This window comes from Vitis riparia, chromosome 15 (genome assembly GCF_004353265.1).
Source record: "Vitis riparia cultivar Riparia Gloire de Montpellier isolate 1030 chromosome 15, EGFV_Vit.rip_1.0, whole genome shotgun sequence".
NCBI classification, from domain to species: Eukaryota; Viridiplantae; Streptophyta; class Magnoliopsida; order Vitales; family Vitaceae; genus Vitis; species Vitis riparia.
In genome coordinates this window covers 3,572,966-3,592,305 of record NC_048445.1, presented here as the reverse complement: position 1 = coordinate 3,592,305, position 19,340 = coordinate 3,572,966, and the positions used below count along the sequence as shown (strand labels likewise).

The following is a 19,340-nucleotide window of genomic DNA, read 5'->3' as shown; positions in this document are numbered from 1 at the left end:
TAAACCTTTGTCATATTTGCCTGTTTTGGTTAGGTAATAATACTTTTTCGGATGTATTGTCCATATTGAATTATACTTTATATTACTATGGTCCACATAAATTAGGGTTTTTTTGTCACTATTTTTTAAAATGATTCTGAAAAAGTAATTTTTAAGAATATTTTTTTTAAACCGTTTTATAAAATAAAAGTTTATTTGAAATTTTAAAATGTTTTTAATATTTTTTAATATGTTTTAAAATTAATTTTCAAAAAATAAATAAAAACAACAAAAAAAACAATTAAAAATGTTATGTAAAAACACTTTATTTTATATTTTTGAGAATAAAAAACTAAAAATAATTTTCTAGTTGTCACATGTATTTTTTAATTTCTTTTTTTTTTAATTTTAAAAAATAAAAAATTATTCTAAAAAAAAATTGTAAAACAAACCCTTAATAACTAGGGTTATTTGATTAAAAGCGTCTCTCAAAACCCAATTTTTGAAATTTAACCTTTCACTTTTTTTTAACATCATTTGGACAAAAATATTCTCATTATATTCTTATAAAAATAACATTTTCTTTTAAAGCCTATATGTAAATACTTAAAATGAAAAATGATATTTATGTCAAAAGTTGATTACTTTTCTAGAAAAAAAACGGGAGATGGGTTAGATTTCCGATTTAAAGATTATTTGACCTTTTTTTAAAAAAGGTTGGTTTATTTTTTTTCCCTTTTGGTATGATGAATTGAATTGAATGTTTGAAATTTGATATGCCAGACAAACCTATATTCCTTTGGGATGTAAAGATGGGGTAACATGTTTTGAGGTTGTTGAGAGTTTGAAATTAGCATGCCAACAATTTTAGCTAACAAATAAGATGTCCTATTCATGTCTCCTTCATTGGGATACGAAATTCTTCTATTCACACCTTGCAAAATTTTCCACAAAGTTTTTAGATGGACCCATCTAATTATTATCATACTCAACTCTTGGCATTCCATTTCGTTCACAAATAATTGGGGCATGGGAGTGACAAAATGTCATGCATGAACCAAAATTTAATTTAAATAAAATTTTTAGAAATATTTTTTAAAAAAATGGTTTTTCACTTGTTAAAAATTCCTGCTTGATATCTAGACATACCCAAAATTTTGGAATCTGGCACCCCCATGAACTTTTAAAAAATAAAAATAAATAAATAAATCCAGCATAATTTCATTAAATAGAAAAAATTAAAGTGTCTTGGAATCAAATGTTGGGAATGGAATAAAGGGTCTCAATTTTTAAGAAAGTGTTGTGGAAACCCTTTTCAAAACATTGTGTTTTCCATGGCTTTTTGACCATTGATTATGTCCTTTGACCCCATTTTTATTCTCTTTCTTCTTGAACCAATCAAACAAATGCCTGTTTAGAACCCAACATCCAAATTTTATTTATTTTTTCACACTAAAAAAAGCAATGTAGCAAAGATCTTTATTCATCATTTCCAATCATTAAAGCCTTGGGAAGCAGGCAGATGTAGAACAAATTATTAAAAATGTTTTTAAAATAAAAAAAAAAAACTATTTTTACATTAAATTCTTAGTTATTTTAAAAATAATTTTAATGAAAATATTCCTAGAATTAAAAGACATGTACAAATTTTTTTTTTATATCTTTTTATTTTTTATGATTTTAAAACTAAAAGATAATATTGCATGGAAATATGACATTTTTATAAGCTAGGGACCCTATGGTATGATATTTTATGTGTTTGGTTCTCGGAAAATACTAAGGAAAGAAAAAAATACGAAGGAAAATGATTTTTTCATGTTTGATTGTCATATAAAAAATATAAAAGAAAATCAAATATAATTAAAATTAATTAAAATTTTATGTATGTTTAAATTATTTAATCCTTATATCAATGAGTTAAAATAAATCAAATGAGTATAAATAAACAAATAAAAATAATTTATCCATTTTTAATCTACTTTTTATTTTTTTCTACTTTTCCTTTATATTTTATTTATCTTACATTTTCCTTCAAATTTTTCGGGAATCAAACATAGCTAAGATTTTTGGAATGATTTAAAATCTAATATCTAGTTTTCAAAGTTAAAGCAATTGAAGTGCTAAGGATAAGACATTGTAAAACAAAGAAGAAACTATTTATGAGCAAATTTAAAAATAAAAACAACAAACCACACAATAAAATGTTATTATATAAATTAAGCCAAAGACTTATATTAGGGTTAATGTGGGAGAGTTTTTTTTTTTTTTTTTTTTTTTAAGTGATATTTTTTTTATTGAATAGAAAAAAATTAAAATATTTGATTTTTCCAAATACTTGAAAGTTTATTTCACAAAGATATAATAAAGGATTAATGAAAGATTTACCAGAATCAACTCATAATATGCTCAAATAATCTCGAACATGAGATTAAATGATAAATCCTTTGTTTATTAAAATAGTTTTTAAGAAAGTGCGTATTGTAATTATGAGATGAGTATTTTTGTTAAATATTAATTTATAAGTTTTAATTTTAATTAAATTCAATTCAATCAAATTTAATTTAAAATTTTTAAATTCCTAGCTTTAAATATATGCTAGTGAAAATTTCATATCTCCTACATTATGAAAATTTATTTTCAAAAATATGATTTCTTTTCTAAAGAAAATGTTCATGACTATGATCATGATCTAGGCTCAGCCCAAGACATTAGAAACGATTTGGGTGGGCCTAAGTCAGACATGGACCCAAAACTTTCGAAAACATGGTGGGCTGGGCCACTTGAGATTCCGGCCCACACTTTGTTTATGATTCGATGATGTTCACTACCATCCGACGGATGAAAGAATGCCAACGTTTAATAAAAAGACACATCACGCAATCCAACAGTTTCAGTTAACGCTCAGGATTTAAAAGTAGGGCTTCGATTGCTTATAAAGAATTCATAAAACCCCACCTTTTTCCCACACTTTCTCTCAACTTTTGCTAGGGTTTCTCTTGCTTCGAATCCAAGTCCGAAAGGTACTCTTCGAATCGATCTCTGGGGGTTTTCCGTCTCATGTTTGGTTGTCGAGAAAATTATAAAATATGATTCCTAGATTTGTGCTTGGTTACTTGTGTGGATTTGGTGAACCAAAATAAAGGAGAGAAAAAAAAAGGATTCTAGGGTTTCTTGTTTTCCTGTTTTCTTGGAAACCAAGCGGATTTTTATGTTTCGGTTATGTTTTTGGTGTCGAACTTGCATATCAAGTGTTTTTCTTGAAGTTCCGTTTGGTTCACGGGAAAAGATAGGAAAAGAGTGAAAGCAAAATATAAAGCCTTGGAGTTGGGTTTTCTCATGAAACAACAGAGGGTAATCGTTCTGCTACTGATCCATTTGGCTGTGATGGTTGCAGGTATTCCTGAAGGTAGTTGACTAGGAGTTTGTGGAAGAATGAGGCCTATCTTCTGTGGGAACTTCGAGTACGAGACAAGGCAATCGGATTTGGAGCGTTTGTTCTCCAAATATGGAAGGGTCGAGCGTGTTGATATGAAATCTGGTAGCATGTTTACTTGATTTTAGCATTTGATTTTTGGAACGAGTATCATTCTTGCGTCTTATTCTTTAGTTCTGCTCTGATGTTTTGATATCCATGCTAAGACGCTGACTCGGAAAATCCTCTTATGGGTTTGGATTCCAATGGGAAATTTAGAAGTTAGGATGGTGGGAACATGGTATCCTGGCTTATTTCACTCTTTTAACATTCCATTAGCCGAATAATCAAATCGGGTGTTGTATCAATAGATGGCATCTACATGTTTACTTCCCATGTTGGAGGTTTAAATCTATTCCTTGCGATAATCAACTTTGTATGCTCAGTCTTTGTGGGTGGTTGTTCTGTTATCGGGCGTGAAACAATACTACTGCCCATTTGTTAATCAATCCCTGATGCAATTTTGAATGAAAATTATTATTATTTTTTTACATTTTTACTTCTAAATTGTCTACATTCTGTTCACGCCCTAGAGCTATTTACCTTTAAATATTTATTTTCTATTTTGGTTTTACACGAATTATGTATCAAATTTATTGTATGAAATTTTATCTTCATGTTATGAATGTCTTCTTTGTGGATCAGCTTTGGTTACCCTATTCTAGTTTCTTTACCCTTTTTTGCCTCCCATCCTACTTGTTGGATGATCAACTATAATGTGAGCTGTGGGTTACAGGGGTGCATTTTTTTAGTTGCGGACATGCATTCAATTAAAAGAAAGAAGTGTACTAACACATTGATTTTCTAATTAAGTCAAAATTATTGTTGAAACACGGGTTCCTTGGATATGGATATATGGCTACTGATGTAGTGTGTGTATCCGATATCTGTATCTTGGCGGGAATTGTAATGGCAGCCACAAATTTTCAATTTGATTGGAGGAAACCGCCATATTAAGTGTTTTCTTTGACGCAGGAACATCTTCTAAGGGAAAATGAGCTTCCCTCTGGGCTCACCAACTTCTGTGCGAAAAACTTCTACTGCATGTCTGCTATCCTTCTATGCACAGATGGCATCATCCTGCATTTTCTTCACACGATCATCCGTCACTCACCCACCTCACTGCCTAAAGTTGCCATTCCACAAGAATGTTCATGGTTGGATCAGTCAAATCATCATGCTATGCCTACCTCTTCTGATCATAGGGGAATCTATGAAATCTGTCATGCCATGCCTTCCATTACTGAACTCGTGCTGTATGAATGGTGAAGCATGCTTAGCAATGACATCTCAGACCTGAACCTTGGATTTAAACCTTTAATATGCTATCCTCTTGATTTTAGTTCATCATGCAAGGCCTCTACGGCCTTATGGTCATGCAAGGCCTCCACTAATGATCATCCAAGGCCTCTACTTCTTTTGCGCATCAGCCCTTCACATATCTTCAGGTGTCGTATTTATTTTAGTTCTTGCCAGGGAAAAGAAATCCTGATTTGGCTGATTGTACTGCCTGCCGAACCAATATGACATGTCTCATGAGTTGTTTCTTGTCCCTCTGAGTCAATTTTTTTTATCACTGCAGGGTTTGCTTTTGTTTATTTTGAGGATGAGCATGATGCTGATGATGCGATCCGAGGTCTTGACAATATCCCATTTGGTTATGACAGGCGCAGGCTGTCTGTGGAGTGGGCCAAGGTATGACATTTTCTTTTTCTGTTTTAATCAGTGGTTGACTATTTTCTCTTCCACAAATAATATTTTAAATGAACTTTCCTATTCTGACAGGGTGAACGTGGCCGTCATCGGGAGGGTTCTAGGTCAATGGCAAACCAGAGACCCACTAAAACATTGTTTGTTATAAACTTTGATCCGATTCGGACAAGGATACGTGATATCGAAAGACATTTTGAACCTTATGGGAAGGTTCTTCATGTTCGAATTCGACGGAACTTTGCATTTGTGCAGTATGAGACACAGGAAGATGCCACCAAAGCTCTTGAATGTACACACATGAGGTTGGTAACATTTATTTGATCTGTTGCTTGGTTTGGATTCCTTATATTATTACTGATTTCTATGAATGATAATCTAATAGATTCTCATTGATTTCTAATCTTGCAGCAAGATATTAGACAGGGTGGTGTCTGTTGAGTATGCTTTGAGGGATGACAGTGATAAATATGACAGCCCTAGGAGAGGAGGTTACAGTAGGCGTGGGGCAAGTCCTTATGGGCGATCGCCTAGTCCAGTGAATCGCAGGGGTCGACCAAGCCCTGATTATGGTCGAGCACGGAGCCCAGTCTATGATAGGTACAATGGTCCAGCATATGAACGTAACAGGAGCCCTGAATATGGCAGATATCGCAGGTGGATATTTGATTCTTAAAGGCTTTATGCTTTTCCTCTATTTGGAGGAATTTGGTGCTTTAAGTAACGCTTTTTTGAATTTCAGCTGCTTGTGATTTGTTTTTGACATTTTTTTGGTTAATCTCTCATCTAACAGCCGATCACCTGTTCGGAGATCAAGAACATGAAGACCCTTTGAGTTGAAGGGGACATGCGCACACAAATCAAACGTGTCATTCACTGGCTGTTTGCCAAGCTTTAGAATCATTAATGCACAGAAGTAATTTAAAATAGTGAGTAGGTTCTTTCCTGTAATGTGATGAAGTTCATGGACCCTTAGGGGTGTGGGGTGTGAAGAGTGAAGAAACCTTATCTTTTCCTCGTCAAGTGTTCAGATATTGGCTGAATTGGCTTTTGGGTCATGGATGTGGATACATTTATTTCTTAAACCTTGTTCAGCCATAACTAGAAATAACTCTAGTTGGAAAATAAGATTATCAACTCTGAATGAAATATTATTTTAGCATTCTACAATGTGATGGAATGGGATTCTCATTTACTTCAATCGTACTGCATCTCTCTATCTGCATTTTCATGGTTTGAATTATTGATCTTTCCCATTCTTTTTATTTTGATGCTGTTGTTGCTTCAATTCCCTGGACTTTGGACTTTGGAGGCTTAATTTACCTAGGGGAATTTGCAAAAGCCAAAAGCCATCATATTATCATTGGGATTCAAGGTAGTCCTCAGGAGCTTAATGGAACTATCTTTTCTCTGGACAGAAATGAAAATTGTTGTATATACGGTTAGTTCTGATGATGTTTGTGTTTTTGGATCTGTTTGGTGACTTGGATTTGGACACAGCCTAGCTTACCTGTTGATATCACATAATACAATGACAGATGCACATGGGTCCTTTTGTCTCTTTCTTTCAATCAAATGATGGGTTTTGGATAAACCTATGATTTCCTACATAGAATTGTAGACATTCATAACTGAATTGGAAATCATTGATTTACCAATCAGGCTTCTAGATTCTCCTCTACTGGACTTAGATTCTGTGTATCAATGATCCTTAGGTTTTTTTTTTTTTTTTTTTTTTCCCAGCTAATTCTTCTTTGGAGAACCAAAAATTGGTTTGTTATGATAGTAGATACCAGGTCGACGGTTTTGTCAACAATACCATCTTACCATTAATAATGATCTGCCTTCACAAAAGGTAAAAAGAAACGGCAAAAATACAATCAAACAGAGGAGAGAACAATGGGATGAATATAAAGAAAGCTCTGGTACTAAAACTAAACCCCAATTAAGATGAAGCCGAGGATGATCCTCTTCCTCTGAGCTCCCCGTCAAGCGCCTTCTGAAGCCAAACCTCAGCATCTTGCATCATCCCAGGGCTGAGTCTCACCATGAGGATGCAAAACTCAGTCTCATTCAGCACCCCATCTCCATCAAGATCTCCCTCTCTGACCATCGCCTCTGCATCCTCCTTGCTCATGCCCTCCATCCCCAGAAGCGCTGAGCTCCTCCTCAGACTCTCCGGAGTTATCAGCCCCCTCGCTTGGTCTGCCAGCAGCCTGAACCCCCCACAAAGCTCTGACACAAACGCCTCCACGTCCAGCTTCTCCGCCATCACTGGCAACAAGTCCTCAAACACAGCCCCTCCATTTCTAAACCCATCCCTTTCCATTCTCGCTGTGCAGGCAATGTCCACTAGCTATTTTGCCTTGAGAATGACTTAGTAGCATTGGAAAGTTCGTCTCCTTTTTATAGGAGACCATGTCCTTGCACGCCAATGTCAATCACACCAGCTCACCCACATCAAATGGGAATCAACGGTCTGATTTATGGCATACCCAGATGACCCAAGAACATGGCAATGGTACACAGTATTTGCTGATGTTATTGTCAAGGTTGATATTGGTGGTGTGCATTATTCTGATAGAAGGGCTTCTAGGAAGGTTCATTTGGAGGGAATGATGGTGGGGGGGATCTTTTTCGGGTATACGCAACAGCTGAAGTTTGCCTTTTCTTTTGCTTCTATGAAGCTTCCTATTATCCTCGCCATGAATTGATTTTTGGATTCTTCCTCCTTGTTCTGTGCCCAATGCTCTCTGCCGTCCATCCGCACATGGAGGATTGCAAAAACCTGAAACCATATCCTTGGTTGGTTCGTGTTTATACATACGATCACTTCAAATCCCGTCTTTTTGTCTCCAATATTATATCATTTCATAAATTTCGGAAATCATTTTTCTACGTTTATAATAATGTGAGTAAGATGCTGTACTTGAATTAGATGCTCATAGGACACAATCATTCATTCGATGAAAAGCAAAATGACTCAAATTGGAAGCCAGGTCCTCTGGGCTGGCCCCTCCTCTAAAAGACAACAAATGCATGCAAAACATCTACTCCCTGGTTGTGGGACATATCACATTCCCTCGTACTCTCTTCTCAAAGCGCTTTTATTTTTAGAAACACTTTCATTTTACTAGTTTTACAGAAGTCAAAAGCTCTATCAAGCTCAATAAAAGTAAGTTTTTTTTTTTTTTTTTTTAAATATATATATTTGACTAATTTTATAAAATAGCCTTTTAGTTAAAATAGAGCTTAAAAAAAAATTAATGTTAATTCATCTATTTTAATCCAAACTTTTTTCTCAAACCGTTTGGGTAACTGGTAAAGATTCCAAAGATTGTCCATGAAAATTGGATGAGCTTGATAGAGACAGACCTTGTGGAGACCCAATTATTGACAATTTTAAGCTTGAAAGAAATCCCAATTTCAATTGATATAAACCTACTCCAAAGACATACATATCTAAATATAAAACCTTATCTTAAGCTAAGATAACAAACAAAACAAAAAGGATTTTTGGTTTGAAAATCTAGCATATTCTTCGTATTTGTGAATTTATCCATTCCCATGTTTTTATTTGAAAAATAATCTATTTTTGATATAAATGTCCTTTACTATTTCAAATATTTATAATATATTTTAAAAATATATATATTATTTTTATAAAAAAAAGAATAAAAACATTTTTGTTAACGATTTTCTAGAATATCAAAATTAGTCTTGCTTGCACCCTAAAATATGAGAACTAAGACATGGAATTGGAAATATCAAGGAACATGGGTATCTCAGAGAGGATATCCAAAAGGAGAAAAAGACACTTTCATTCATCTATCTCTTGATTAACGATTTTCCCAGTATCCAAACAAATTGATGTGCAGAAAAGTTAATGACAATTGACACCCATGTAAAGAACAATCAAAGATGGATCAAATTGAAGAATAGTCCTCTGTAAAAAATCAACATTTCAAAGACATAGGGGGCCTAAAAATTTTCCTTCATAATCTTGAATTTTTCCAGAATGAATTTTCCTTCTTTGTACTTCTGTGATTCCTCATAAGCTTTCTCATACTTCCAACCCAACGCCATCCCACAATTCTTGCAGAAAATATCTGCAACTACGTGGAGACCAGTGATCAGATTCCGGTTTTCTTTGGGCCCCTCCACTATGTTCATGGCATGAGAAAAGAGAAAAGCTCTGCCATGGCTTGCCTGAAAACAGATTCACAGAAAGAGAAAATGTTGAGGAAACATCAGAGATGAGTCCAGACAAAGTGTGCGAAAGTTCCAAGAAAAAAGTAACTTCAAAATTTGAATAGGTCCAAGTTTTCAAGGAAAAAAAAATTATTTCTCCAATTTTCAAAACAATCCAAAATTCTTAGGAAAATGCTTGGGAAGCATCAAAGAAGAGGTCAAGACCTGCAAAAGTTTCAAGAAACGATCCAATTCATGAGGAAATTATTGGGGAAACATCAGAGAAGAGGACAAAGAAATTTAGAAGCAGGCTTTTGATAGGAGGAATGTTGAGGGAGGAAAGTCTCGAGAAAATGATTTCCTGGAAACAGATTTATTGGGAAATGTTGAGGAAGCAGCAAAGAAGAAGACGAACTCTGAGAAAGTCAGGAGAAAAGTGACTTCTGCAGTATACAAAACAAACCAATGCATTGCTCAAAACAGATTCATCTACTTTCTTGGAAACAGATTCATAAAGAAACTGTCTTGGGAACATCAAACAACGAAAATTTCAAGAGAAATGATCAATTTCTTCAGTATTAAAATAAAAACAATCAAACAGCTCTAAAGGGTCAGTCTCATCACCTGAAAATTCTTAGAGAAAATGTCCTCATGTCTAGCGACATGGTTTCTGCAATTGTGGCAGCTGTAAATCCGAGTCGCAGAGACGTCCGCCATCGCTCAACACTCACCTTACTGTTCCCAGAATGGAAAATTAGTTCACAACCCAACTGAAAAAAACTGATCAACAAGCCCAAGTTTCTTCCCAAACAACCAGAATTCTTTTAAAAAAAAGATTGCAGATTACTTGTTCTTGAATGGGAGTTCTTGTTCATGTTTGGTTGCAGAAAAAGTCCAAGGCAGAAGAATTAAAATTTGAAGATGGAGGATTGAGTAAAGGCTCCAAAGAAGCAATTGGAATTAAAAATTGAATAAAGAAAAGGGATTGATAATGACAGAATTGGTGGATCAGGGCCTTAATAAAGATCATTGATTGCCACTCATTAATTAATTAATTTTTTTTTTTAAAAAAAGATTGTGGATTAAAAAAGAACAGAAGCAAATCCAATCAGGTGTCTTTGCAATAGTAAGATTCCATTAAAGCGGAGCACCAAGAAGGCAAGAACATTACCCTGATGAATTAAATCCTGGTTGGAACTTGGAACTGCTTCTCAAACTATGGTCAAATGTATTTATTGGTATTTTAAATGAGCAAGAACTCACATTTGAGTAAAAATAAAAATATTTTTAAAATATAATTCTAATATAAAAACATTATAGTAATTTTGTTTATTTTATCATATATATTTTTATCTTTTTCTTAACTTAATATTTTGATCATATTTTTGTTCCTTTCGTGTATTTTTCATTTTTTCCATGACCTAAATACATCTTACATACCTTAGTCATATTTTTTTGTACTCAAGTTAGATTCTTTGTACCATAATCATATTTTCCGTATTTTAATTTTTTTTTTTTACCTATTTGTAATTTTTGTACTTTATTACTTTTGATCATACTTTTCTTTTTTTGTCTTATTTGTCGTATCCTAACTAAATTTTTTTCATCGTGATTACGTCTTTTTATGTTTGAAACATGTTTTTCATACTTTAGTAATATTTAGTTCATTTTAACTCACATATATTGACTCTAATAGTGTTCTTGGTAGGTTTGTTTATTTATTTTATGAAAACAATTAAAATACATACTTTTAAATTTTCACAACTTTGAAAATAATATATTAATTCAATTTGGTATACAAATACATAATTATCGAGAAATTTTTTGACCAAATAAAGTATTGAATTAATAGGTTAAATTATGTTGTTAGTCATTAGAAATATTTTCCTTTAAAATTAATAAATATATAAAAAAAAATATAAATTTGAAAATGAATAAAAATAGATATTAATAAAAATAAAAATATTTTATTTTAGTTTTTATTTTAATTTTTGTTAGATGATTTTGTAGAGTTTATTAATTTAATTTAATTTATTTTTTATTTTTTATTTTTAAGGTTAAAAACAGAGTGAGGGGAGAGAAGTGAGAAAAGCGGAGAACGACGGATTGAATGTCACGTTAAAAATTTGGCGCAGTGTTTGTTTGTTATTATAGAATTTATTAGAAAATTGATCCATAATTACCCTTTTTCTTGTGGGTTGTTTGGCTGCCGAGAAATACAGACACAAATTTCCAAAAGCAAGGTGGCAAAAACAGATCAGGGAAACAACAGGGAGATCAATACAAAAATTACCAAAAGAAAAAAAAGGGTGGAAAAAGAATTTATGAGTTGAAGAACAGAGTCGACTCAGTGGCTGAGACTGAGAAAACCCTAATTAGGGTTTTAGAAACTCGATCGATCTCAACGGCTAGTCTCAAAATCATCTGCGAAACTTTCTGTCCCCAAAGCTCTAGACCCCACGTATGTTTCTTAAGAATAGTTATAATTTTGTCTTCATTTCATACACCAATTTTTATGTTTTTCTGCAACATTTTATCACGATTTTTGCATTCATTTTTTCGTTTTCGAAGTATCTGTTGATTCAACAATGTCTTTTTTTTTTTTTTGGTTAATGTTCTTGAAGACCCTGAAGTTATTTCTTCTGGGGATCCAGTATTTGTATGTATAGGATCAAGATCTCTGTTCTCATTTTTTTTTTTTTTTTTTTAAGTTTATTAAAAACTTTAGCATTTGAAGTGCATTTACTGATTTTAAAGGCAAAATTTGCTTTGATTTTGATCAAGAAAATCCAGAAAGCTTTTTCAAAATTACCTTCTTTTGGTTACATTTATTCTATGTGGCTGTTAATGATAGGCTAATTCTGAACCATGTTCTTGTCGGTCTTCATTTTGAATTGTATAATATGACCTGTTTGGTTTGGGGTTAACTATCTTGTAGTATGTGTGCTGACGAAGATTGAAATTTGTGCCCCTATGAATAATCTGGATTGATACTTCTCTATTGGGTCAGTTTTGTGTCTGTTAATTGTTTAATTGTTATTGATTTCAATCTTCTTAATGATGGAATTTTGAATATTTCATATTTGTCTGTGTTCATGGTACCGAGGATGGTTTAAATGGAGACCTTTTTTCATTTTTTCAGCAACTTGGAGGCAGTGTCCTCTTGTAAACTATTGTGGGTGTTTTATCAGCAATCTCTGAATTTGGGGTCTAGTGATTTATGCATTTAGGTATAATTTCTTTGTTCCATGAATTTTTTAAGAAGAAAAAATCCAAACAATGTGGATTTGTTCTAATATGTTTTGGTTATTGGTAATTGGAAATTGGTAGCGGAACACTTCGCATTTGAAGTTAAGGTATAGATTATTGGGTGATTTATCACTTTAGTTGAATGTTGAAATCATTTTTAGTAAACACCATATATGACATCTGACAATATATATGCAGAGACAGGCGGTCATTTACAAGGTTATAGCAAATGGAATTTTGCCCTACTTGTGGGAATTTTTTGCAGTATGAGTTACCACATATGGGCCGCCCTGCCAGATTCTTTTGCCCAACATGTCCATACGTTTGCCATATAGAGACCAAGGTAATTAACCAAATAATCCTAGTAGTAAACTGTTATATTTATTTGGTTTCCAGTTCTCTTGGTCTGCTAATCTACTATGTTTGCAGTGGTCCTTTTACTCATGTGTGTATATGCATTTGTGTTTACAGGTAAAGATAAAGAGAAAGCAGCGTCTAGTTAAGAAAGAGATAGAACCCATCTTCTCCAAAGATGACATGAAGAATGGACCCACAACTGATGGTGCGTTATCTTTCTATAGTTGCCTTCTGTTTGACATATTATCTGTACTTTAGTTTCTTGGGCTGTTTTAGTTTGACAAGATCCTTCATTACCCGTTTAAGAAATGGCTTGAATTTTATGTTAACAGCCTGATGGTATGAAAGCTATTTTTTAGACATATAATTGGACTTAGAGAAATTAGTTATTTAACATTGAGGTGGATGTTGGGAGAAGAATGGATAGGACCACAAATGAAAGAGTCTGTTAAAGTAAGAAATGGTTCTAATGGATGACAACAAAGAAAGTTGGTTGAGATGGTTTGGTCATGTGTGACAAAACCAACATCTACTGTTGTCCAGCTTGAAGGTGCAGTAGCGAATGAAAGTTTAATTATTCAAGTAATCAAGATGGCAATATGACCACAGAGAATGTCAGTGGAGATTTTAGGAAAGATAAGATGAATTATGATTTAACCAAAGATATAACTCAATATAGGCAAGTGAATGGAATGATATGTGTAGCTAACCCCAAATAGTTGGAGTAAGTGCCTGTTGACTTGTGTTGGGTTAGTTTATAGTGGCAACCCTTGAGTTTAAGATATCCCAGTTTCACACATTGGTCTGAGAGACATAATCTTTTTAGTTTTATCTGCAATGAAAAGGTGTTTTTGAAGTAACTGGTCAAATTTGTTTTATCTGTGGACACACATGTAAACTTGATAGGATATTAATCAATGTCAGGGGTGTCGTGCTTAGTTTTTCAACTTCAAACAGTGAAGCATAGAAATTGAATAACAGTTGTTGTCATTGATGCTGCTTCCTTGTAAGTTATGTCTTGCAAATACAATCTCTAGTGGATGAAGCCTAACTGCAGTTTTGGCGGCTTGTTTGTTCTCTTTTCCTTTCTTTTTCAATGCAGCAACATGCCCACATTGTAACTTTGGGAAGGCCGTCTTCCAGCAACTTCAGACCCGGTCTGCTGATGAGCCCATGTCAACTTTTTACTGGTGCCTGAATGAGAATTGTGGACGGCAGTGGCGTGAGGATTAAATGCTGTCATGCCCATTCTTTGGCCTATATGAGCGGCACCAAAGCATCTTGCCTTTCTCCAGCCTTGGGCTGTAGAGTAGTCTGTCATTTCACTTGTTTTTTTGGATATTTATGATGTTAAGGGATGATTAACACAACAAAAATAAAATAATTGGAAAATGTTCTCAAGTTTTACTTATATTTATGGTCTATTCTGAAAGAACTTCGAGTTTTCAGTAAAGCCATTCCTACTTTACTGAAAAATACCATACACCACCTCACCTTATCTTTCTCCAAACTTCCTAACAATAACCCGCTTTCAAAGGGACTCATTCTCTGAAACAGCATATCTCTAATTCTACTTGTCAAGAAGAGTCTTATAGAGGATAGAAAAATCTCTAATACCAAGCTCCCTCTTCATTTTTCCTGCATGGGATCGTTCATTTAACCAAGACTAGTTTTTGAACCACTGTTATGTTGTAATAGCTAGAATGCAGTAAGCATGAAATGCAAAGCAATTGAATAAAGAATGAGACAAGAGTACAAACATAGATAGTCATCCAATAGATTTAGTTGAATCCCGGAAATCATATATACACTCAAGCGAGACTAACAGAAAATTGGCTCTCCAAGCATGTGCGTATGAATAAAAACTCCAATGAACATTGTATGCAGTGAGACAACTTAATTGCAAGGCAGAAAAAAATTTGTATTACTCCATCCCCTTCATTGAACAGCCAGCTTCTTCTTTGTCATCCATCTCTTCTTAGTGGCCTCTAATGCCTCTACTCTCATCCTAGAAAGCTCTTGAAACCAATGCTGATACTGCAAGTCAATAGCATCAAGCTCCTGCTTTAGCCCAGGATCCTGATCTATGTCGGCTACAGACAGAGATGAGCAACTACAAGTCAAGCTCCTAACATTAGAAAGTCCACTTAAATCATCGAAAGACAATACTGTGCTCTTCTGGAATTTGTTCATTGGGGTAAACTCCTCAATACTTCTATCATTTCTTTGCAATTTGTAGTCTTCATGGTATGGATCCCTAGACTCCTGTTCAGAGGCATGCCCACCATTTGAACCTTTATAGTTGCCACCAATATTGTAATCTCCAAATCCCACCGTTTTATCATTTTTTTTGGAAGCATCTACAGTCAGGGTCACCAAACCAGCAGATGCCAATGAATCCTGATCTTCTGCATTAGCCAAATTTGGAGAAGAATTACAATCACCATGGGAAATAGTACAATCATGGTTGTTACCATTTCCAAGTACTGGAGGCTCTGCATTTGGACTCCTTGCTCCACCTAAGGGATCATCACGTGGAGGCTTCCAACCGGGCAGAAGTCTCATTATCACGTAATCAATAAAATCAGCTATGAAGGCCACCTCATGTTCTGCTAACTCCAGTTGTTCAACCATCTCACCCACTACAGAGTGTACAGTGTCAGTATCAAGTGAAAAGGGAAAATGAATATTCTTCACTGGACCTGCAAATAAGAAAATCAAGCCTGAGTTAACACATTATACAACCAGGTAAAATACCAATATTCAAAGCACATCACTTATACAACCAGGTAAAATGCCGAAATTCAAAGTGCATATTCACTTACCAAACGAGTCAACAGTACGCAAAGTTAATGATATTGAGTTATCATTAATTTTCTTTGCCCTCAATCTAAATTCACTGCTTTTGTACATCCTCTGAAATTCCAAGACTGGAAAATCTGGACTTCCATTGTTTTCTGTACTTGTGCTTGAAGAAAGTTGTGGATGGTCAGGATCTATGTCCATGGAGAAAGGCCCAGATTTGGATAGAATTATTGATTTGGGACTTTGGGAAGGTAACTGCAAAGGGACACGGATCGGCTCCTTTGGATTCTCAGATTGAAAGAATGGATCTTTGAGAAGCTCCTTTGCAGGTAATCTTTCAGATGCTGGAGCCAGACATTTCACAATGAACTCCTTAATTTGGAGATCCGTCACCTTACAAAGAGAAGCAGGTTTGATGCCCTGAAATGGAATACCTCAGGAGGTGAATAAAGATGATAATGCAAAAAAATTTTGAACTTACATTATCTGAATTAAACATTGTTTAGAAGAATACTCATAAACTTACAGAGGTAACCTTCTTATAGATTTGAGCTGGATTTTTGCATTCATTATATGGATACTCAAAAGTAACCATCTCCAACATGCACATCCCAAAAGAATATATGTCGACAAGTTCGTTATATTCTTCTTCATAAAGCTCTGGAGCCATGAACTCGGGAGTCCCTATGTGAAGATAAGAAAAAGTCAGTGCTCCTGCTTAAATCAATTTGATCAAATTAAGGAAATTGAAGATAAACTTACCAATAACACTTCGAGCAGTAGGCTGCTGCATAACAATTGCCAGTCCGAGGTCTCCAATTTTAACTTCCCCATGATTTCCATTGACAAATATATTGTCACATTTTAAGTCTCTATGAATGATTGGTGGGTTGTGACTGTGAAGATACACCAAACCTCGAAGAACCTGCCTTGCCCAATTCTTTATAGCTTTCATATCAACATTTTTGTGCTTCTTTCGATATCTGATAGCCCAAAAACACCTAATTATTTCAAGTGTACTGAACATGGTCAAACAAAATTTAGGAAGAACAAGAAACAATCAAATGAACTCACTGCCTCAGACTCCCAGACGTGAAGAGCTCAGTAATCATGTTAACAGTCTTCTTCTTATCATCCACCCAGGAATTATAGAATTTGATAATATTTTCATGTTTTAATGATTTCAGGAGATGAACTTCAGAATATAATTTTTCCAAATCTTCTGGTGACCGCAAGACATCGTCAATCTTTACTTGGTTCCAAGCGATTTCTATTCCATCAACTTCGTCAAATGCCTTATAGCTACAAACACAACATAAGGAATCCAAGCAAAACAATTCTTCAAATCCAAAACATTTTCCCCCAGAAATATAAATTTACAAAGAAGGAAAAAAAAAAAAAACAATCTTTTTGTTCTTTCAAATATTAGAGGAAATGAAAACGCTAGCAAGATCAAAGTCTCAAAACCATACACAGTCTTGAATGCGCCCTTGCCCAATATTTCTTTGAACTGTTACAAAAAATATCAAACATGGACAGTCAAAATCCAATTCTTGCATTCAATATCAATGCATATACAGATATACTTGAGCCAATAGCACAACATATTAATGTTAGCATCAAAATAATGAGGTTGCAACTTCAATTCAAAAACCATCATCTACAGAAAAAACTTGATGATCAATCACAAAGAGTAGACATATGCAGCACATTATTGAGAAATCAAAGCAAAACATCATCTGTAGTTACAAAAACTATATGGTCGAGTCATTATCTAAATTTGTTCACATTTGCACCAAGATTTTGAAGTACATATCAATAAAAAACTTAAGTTCTGTTTGGTAAGTGCTTTAAAAAATAGTTCTGAAAAAATAGTTTTAAAAAAACTGTTCTATAATGTTTTATAGAACAAAAATTTGGTTAGGAACTTGAAATATGTTTTTAAATATTTTTAAAAATAAATTATATTTATAGTGCTATATTTTCAATCATTCTCCATATTTGTATGATTATTTTCTGAAACACCCCTCAGAGAACAAATGAAAACAATTGAAAAAAAATTAAAATATGTTCTCAAAATTCAAGTTACAAACCCAACCAAATTCAATGCTATAGCTGCATGAGTTATGTGGTTGACTCATTAGCCAAGGCACCCACCATCAAAATCCAAATTACAGCTCATACAAGACTAAAATTAAAGTTTCATACCCACTAAATTCAGCTCTATATCTACATGAATTAGGTGACCAAATCTTTAGCTAATTTTTTCACACTTGCACCAAAATTGTAAGGTATTCATTAGTCAAAAGCTTATCATATTCAAATCATGACCCGAATAATATCAATGTTCAAGTTACAAACAACCCAATGAATCCTATAGCTACATGAATAATATGGTTGGGTCATTAGCTGAGGTACTCATCAAACCCAAACTCAAATTGTAAGTTACATAATAGTGAAATTCAATTTCAAATTAACAAAATTCAATTCTATATCTACATGAATTTCAGATTGAATCATTAGCCTTTTTTTTCCCCATTTGCGCCAAAATAACAAAGTAATCACCAATAAAAAAACCCACCATACCCAAATCATGACTCGAATAATACTAAAAAATTTAGGTTTGAAGATGCTACAGCTAGATGAATTATGTGGTTGAGTCATTAGCCAAGGCGCCTATCATCAAAAACTCAGTTTATAGCTTCTATAATACTGAAATTCAAATTCCAAATTAACAAAATTCATGCAATATCTACATAAATTATGCAATTGAACCGTTAGCTAAAACTTTTCACATTTGCACCAAAATTAAAAGATACCCATCAATAAAAAACGCAAATACTCAAACCCACAACTGAACAAATACCACAATTCAAGCTACAAACCAACCTAATTCAACTCTAGTTAAAGAAAATAAAGCACTACATACCCGAACATATCGACCAGTGGGATCTTTCTCGACATAGTCGGCCTCGTTCTCGTCCTCAGCCCCTTGCATTACCAAACCATGCCTAAAATTCATTATATTCCGGAATCAAACAGCTACCAGGAAGATAGGGAAAAAGAGGGTATTATTAGTATTGTTAGTGTTAGTATTTTTGCAGAGGAATCAATCAATGAGGTTAATGATTGATTTCCAATGGCATTGGAATTCGAGTAAGAATCGCATCAAAACAGTTGTGCTCGGAAAATGCCTCGGAAGCTATGGAGAAGGGATCGAACGCCGACCGCAACCGGAATCGGCATTCGACGAAATTGGGATTCCAATTCATAATCCCACTTTCCATGCCACACAAACCGCTTTTCAACTCAATTCCCAAATCCCATTTTCCCCCCCTTTTTTCTTTTTATTTTTTTTATTTTTTTTTCCACAAGAAAAATGGAAAAGACTCGGAAATGGAGAAATCAAATGGAAATCATTGCGGAGAGTGGATGAGGGGTGGGTGCGGAAGAGCAAGCTTGAACGAACACCTGTGCGGTTGAATTCAATACAGGCTTGCCTTGTTGCACCAGAAGAGACGACGTCGTTTTCATCTCTCGCGCTAACCAACCCCGCGCCACCGCAAGTCTAATGCTG

The 19,340-nt window shown here is 34.1% G+C and overlaps 5 protein-coding genes across 8 annotated transcripts; 2 read left to right on the top strand and 3 right to left on the bottom strand.

Annotated features, from left to right (window-relative positions):
- The first annotated feature begins 2,896 nt into the window (after positions 1 to 2,896).
- On the top strand, positions 2,897 to 6,362 carry LOC117932304 (serine/arginine-rich splicing factor RS31). Of its 3 annotated transcripts, none has more exons than XM_034853489.1 (6): positions 2,897 to 2,999; positions 3,374 to 3,517; positions 5,034 to 5,146; positions 5,237 to 5,466; positions 5,573 to 5,818; positions 5,955 to 6,362. In XM_034853489.1, the coding sequence occupies exons 2-6, from the start codon at positions 3,412 to 3,414 to the stop codon at positions 5,983 to 5,985; spliced, it is 726 nt and encodes a 241-aa protein (XP_034709380.1). In that variant the 5' UTR covers positions 2,897 to 2,999; positions 3,374 to 3,411; the 3' UTR covers positions 5,986 to 6,362. The 3 variants fall into 3 exon arrangements, with proteins under 3 accessions (XP_034709380.1, XP_034709381.1, XP_034709382.1); XM_034853491.1 differs by lacking the exon at positions 2,897 to 2,999 and adding an exon at positions 4,427 to 4,899 and having other exon boundaries at positions 3,430 to 3,517; XM_034853490.1 differs by lacking the exon at positions 2,897 to 2,999 and having other exon boundaries at positions 3,424 to 4,899.
- Positions 6,363 to 6,965: 603 nt separating this feature from the next.
- LOC117932305 (calcium-binding protein KIC-like) lies at positions 6,966 to 7,665 on the bottom strand. The gene has a single exon (XM_034853493.1). The coding sequence runs from the start codon at positions 7,488 to 7,490 to the stop codon at positions 7,107 to 7,109; it is 384 nt and encodes a 127-aa protein (XP_034709384.1). The 5' UTR covers positions 7,491 to 7,665; the 3' UTR covers positions 6,966 to 7,106.
- Positions 7,666 to 8,965: 1,300 nt separating this feature from the next.
- LOC117932495 (protein yippee-like At4g27745) lies at positions 8,966 to 10,558 on the bottom strand. Its single transcript, XM_034853762.1, has 3 exons — positions 10,524 to 10,558; positions 9,977 to 10,087; positions 8,966 to 9,370 (listed from the first exon to the last, which is right to left on the bottom strand). Exons 2-3 carry the CDS (start codon positions 10,067 to 10,069, stop codon positions 9,143 to 9,145), a joined length of 321 nt encoding a protein of 106 aa, XP_034709653.1. The 5' UTR covers positions 10,070 to 10,087; positions 10,524 to 10,558; the 3' UTR covers positions 8,966 to 9,142.
- A 910-nt stretch (positions 10,559 to 11,468) lies between these two features.
- On the top strand, positions 11,469 to 14,369 carry LOC117932507 (DNA-directed RNA polymerase III subunit RPC10-like). 2 transcript variants are annotated; one of them, XM_034853778.1, is made up of 6 exons: positions 11,469 to 11,813; positions 12,495 to 12,582; positions 12,683 to 12,708; positions 12,800 to 12,944; positions 13,073 to 13,163; positions 14,061 to 14,369. In XM_034853778.1, exons 4-6 carry the CDS (start codon positions 12,831 to 12,833, stop codon positions 14,189 to 14,191), a joined length of 336 nt encoding a protein of 111 aa, XP_034709669.1. In that variant the 5' UTR covers positions 11,469 to 11,813; positions 12,495 to 12,582; positions 12,683 to 12,708; positions 12,800 to 12,830; the 3' UTR covers positions 14,192 to 14,369. The 2 variants fall into 2 exon arrangements, with proteins under 2 accessions (XP_034709669.1, XP_034709668.1); XM_034853777.1 differs by lacking the exons at positions 12,495 to 12,582; positions 12,683 to 12,708 and having other exon boundaries at positions 11,470 to 11,813.
- Positions 14,370 to 14,707: 338 nt separating this feature from the next.
- Positions 14,708 to 19,305, bottom strand: LOC117932506 (serine/threonine-protein kinase WNK8-like). Its single transcript, XM_034853775.1, has 7 exons — positions 18,693 to 19,305; positions 17,236 to 17,273; positions 16,838 to 17,065; positions 16,526 to 16,746; positions 16,290 to 16,447; positions 15,784 to 16,183; positions 14,708 to 15,660 (listed from the first exon to the last, which is right to left on the bottom strand). Exons 1-7 carry the CDS (start codon positions 18,783 to 18,785, stop codon positions 14,897 to 14,899), a joined length of 1,902 nt encoding a protein of 633 aa, XP_034709666.1. The 5' UTR covers positions 18,786 to 19,305; the 3' UTR covers positions 14,708 to 14,896.
- Positions 19,306 to 19,340: the final 35 nt, after the last annotated feature.

Coding starts and splice junctions, on each gene's coding strand:
- LOC117932305 (XM_034853493.1), bottom strand. CDS start 7,490: ATGGAAAGGGATGGGTTTAGAAATGGAGGGGCTGTGTTTGAGGACTTG.
- LOC117932304 (XM_034853489.1), top strand. CDS start 3,412: ATGAGGCCTATCTTCTGTGGGAACTTCGAGTACGAGACAAGGCAATCG. Junction 5,147..5,236: donor TGTCTGTGGAGTGGGCCAAG/GTATGACATTTT, acceptor CTATTCTGACAG/GGTGAACGTGGCCGTCATCG. Junction 5,467..5,572: donor CTTGAATGTACACACATGAG/GTTGGTAACATT, acceptor CTAATCTTGCAG/CAAGATATTAGACAGGGTGG.
- LOC117932506 (XM_034853775.1), bottom strand. CDS start 18,785: ATGAATTTTAGGCATGGTTTGGTAATGCAAGGGGCTGAGGACGAGAAC. Junction 17,066..17,235: donor AAGGGCGCATTCAAGACTGT/GTATGGTTTTGA, acceptor TTGTGTTTGTAG/CTATAAGGCATTTGACGAAG. Junction 15,661..15,783: donor GCGTACTGTTGACTCGTTTG/GTAAGTGAATAT, acceptor TCTTATTTGCAG/GTCCAGTGAAGAATATTCAT.
- LOC117932507 (XM_034853778.1), top strand. CDS start 12,831: ATGGAATTTTGCCCTACTTGTGGGAATTTTTTGCAGTATGAGTTACCA. Junction 12,945..13,072: donor TTTGCCATATAGAGACCAAG/GTAATTAACCAA, acceptor TTGTGTTTACAG/GTAAAGATAAAGAGAAAGCA. Junction 13,164..14,060: donor GAATGGACCCACAACTGATG/GTGCGTTATCTT, acceptor TTTTCAATGCAG/CAACATGCCCACATTGTAAC.
- LOC117932495 (XM_034853762.1), bottom strand. CDS start 10,069: ATGGCGGACGTCTCTGCGACTCGGATTTACAGCTGCCACAATTGCAGA. Junction 9,371..9,976: donor TTTTCTCTAAGAATTTTCAG/GTGATGAGACTG, acceptor ATCTGTTTTCAG/GCAAGCCATGGCAGAGCTTT.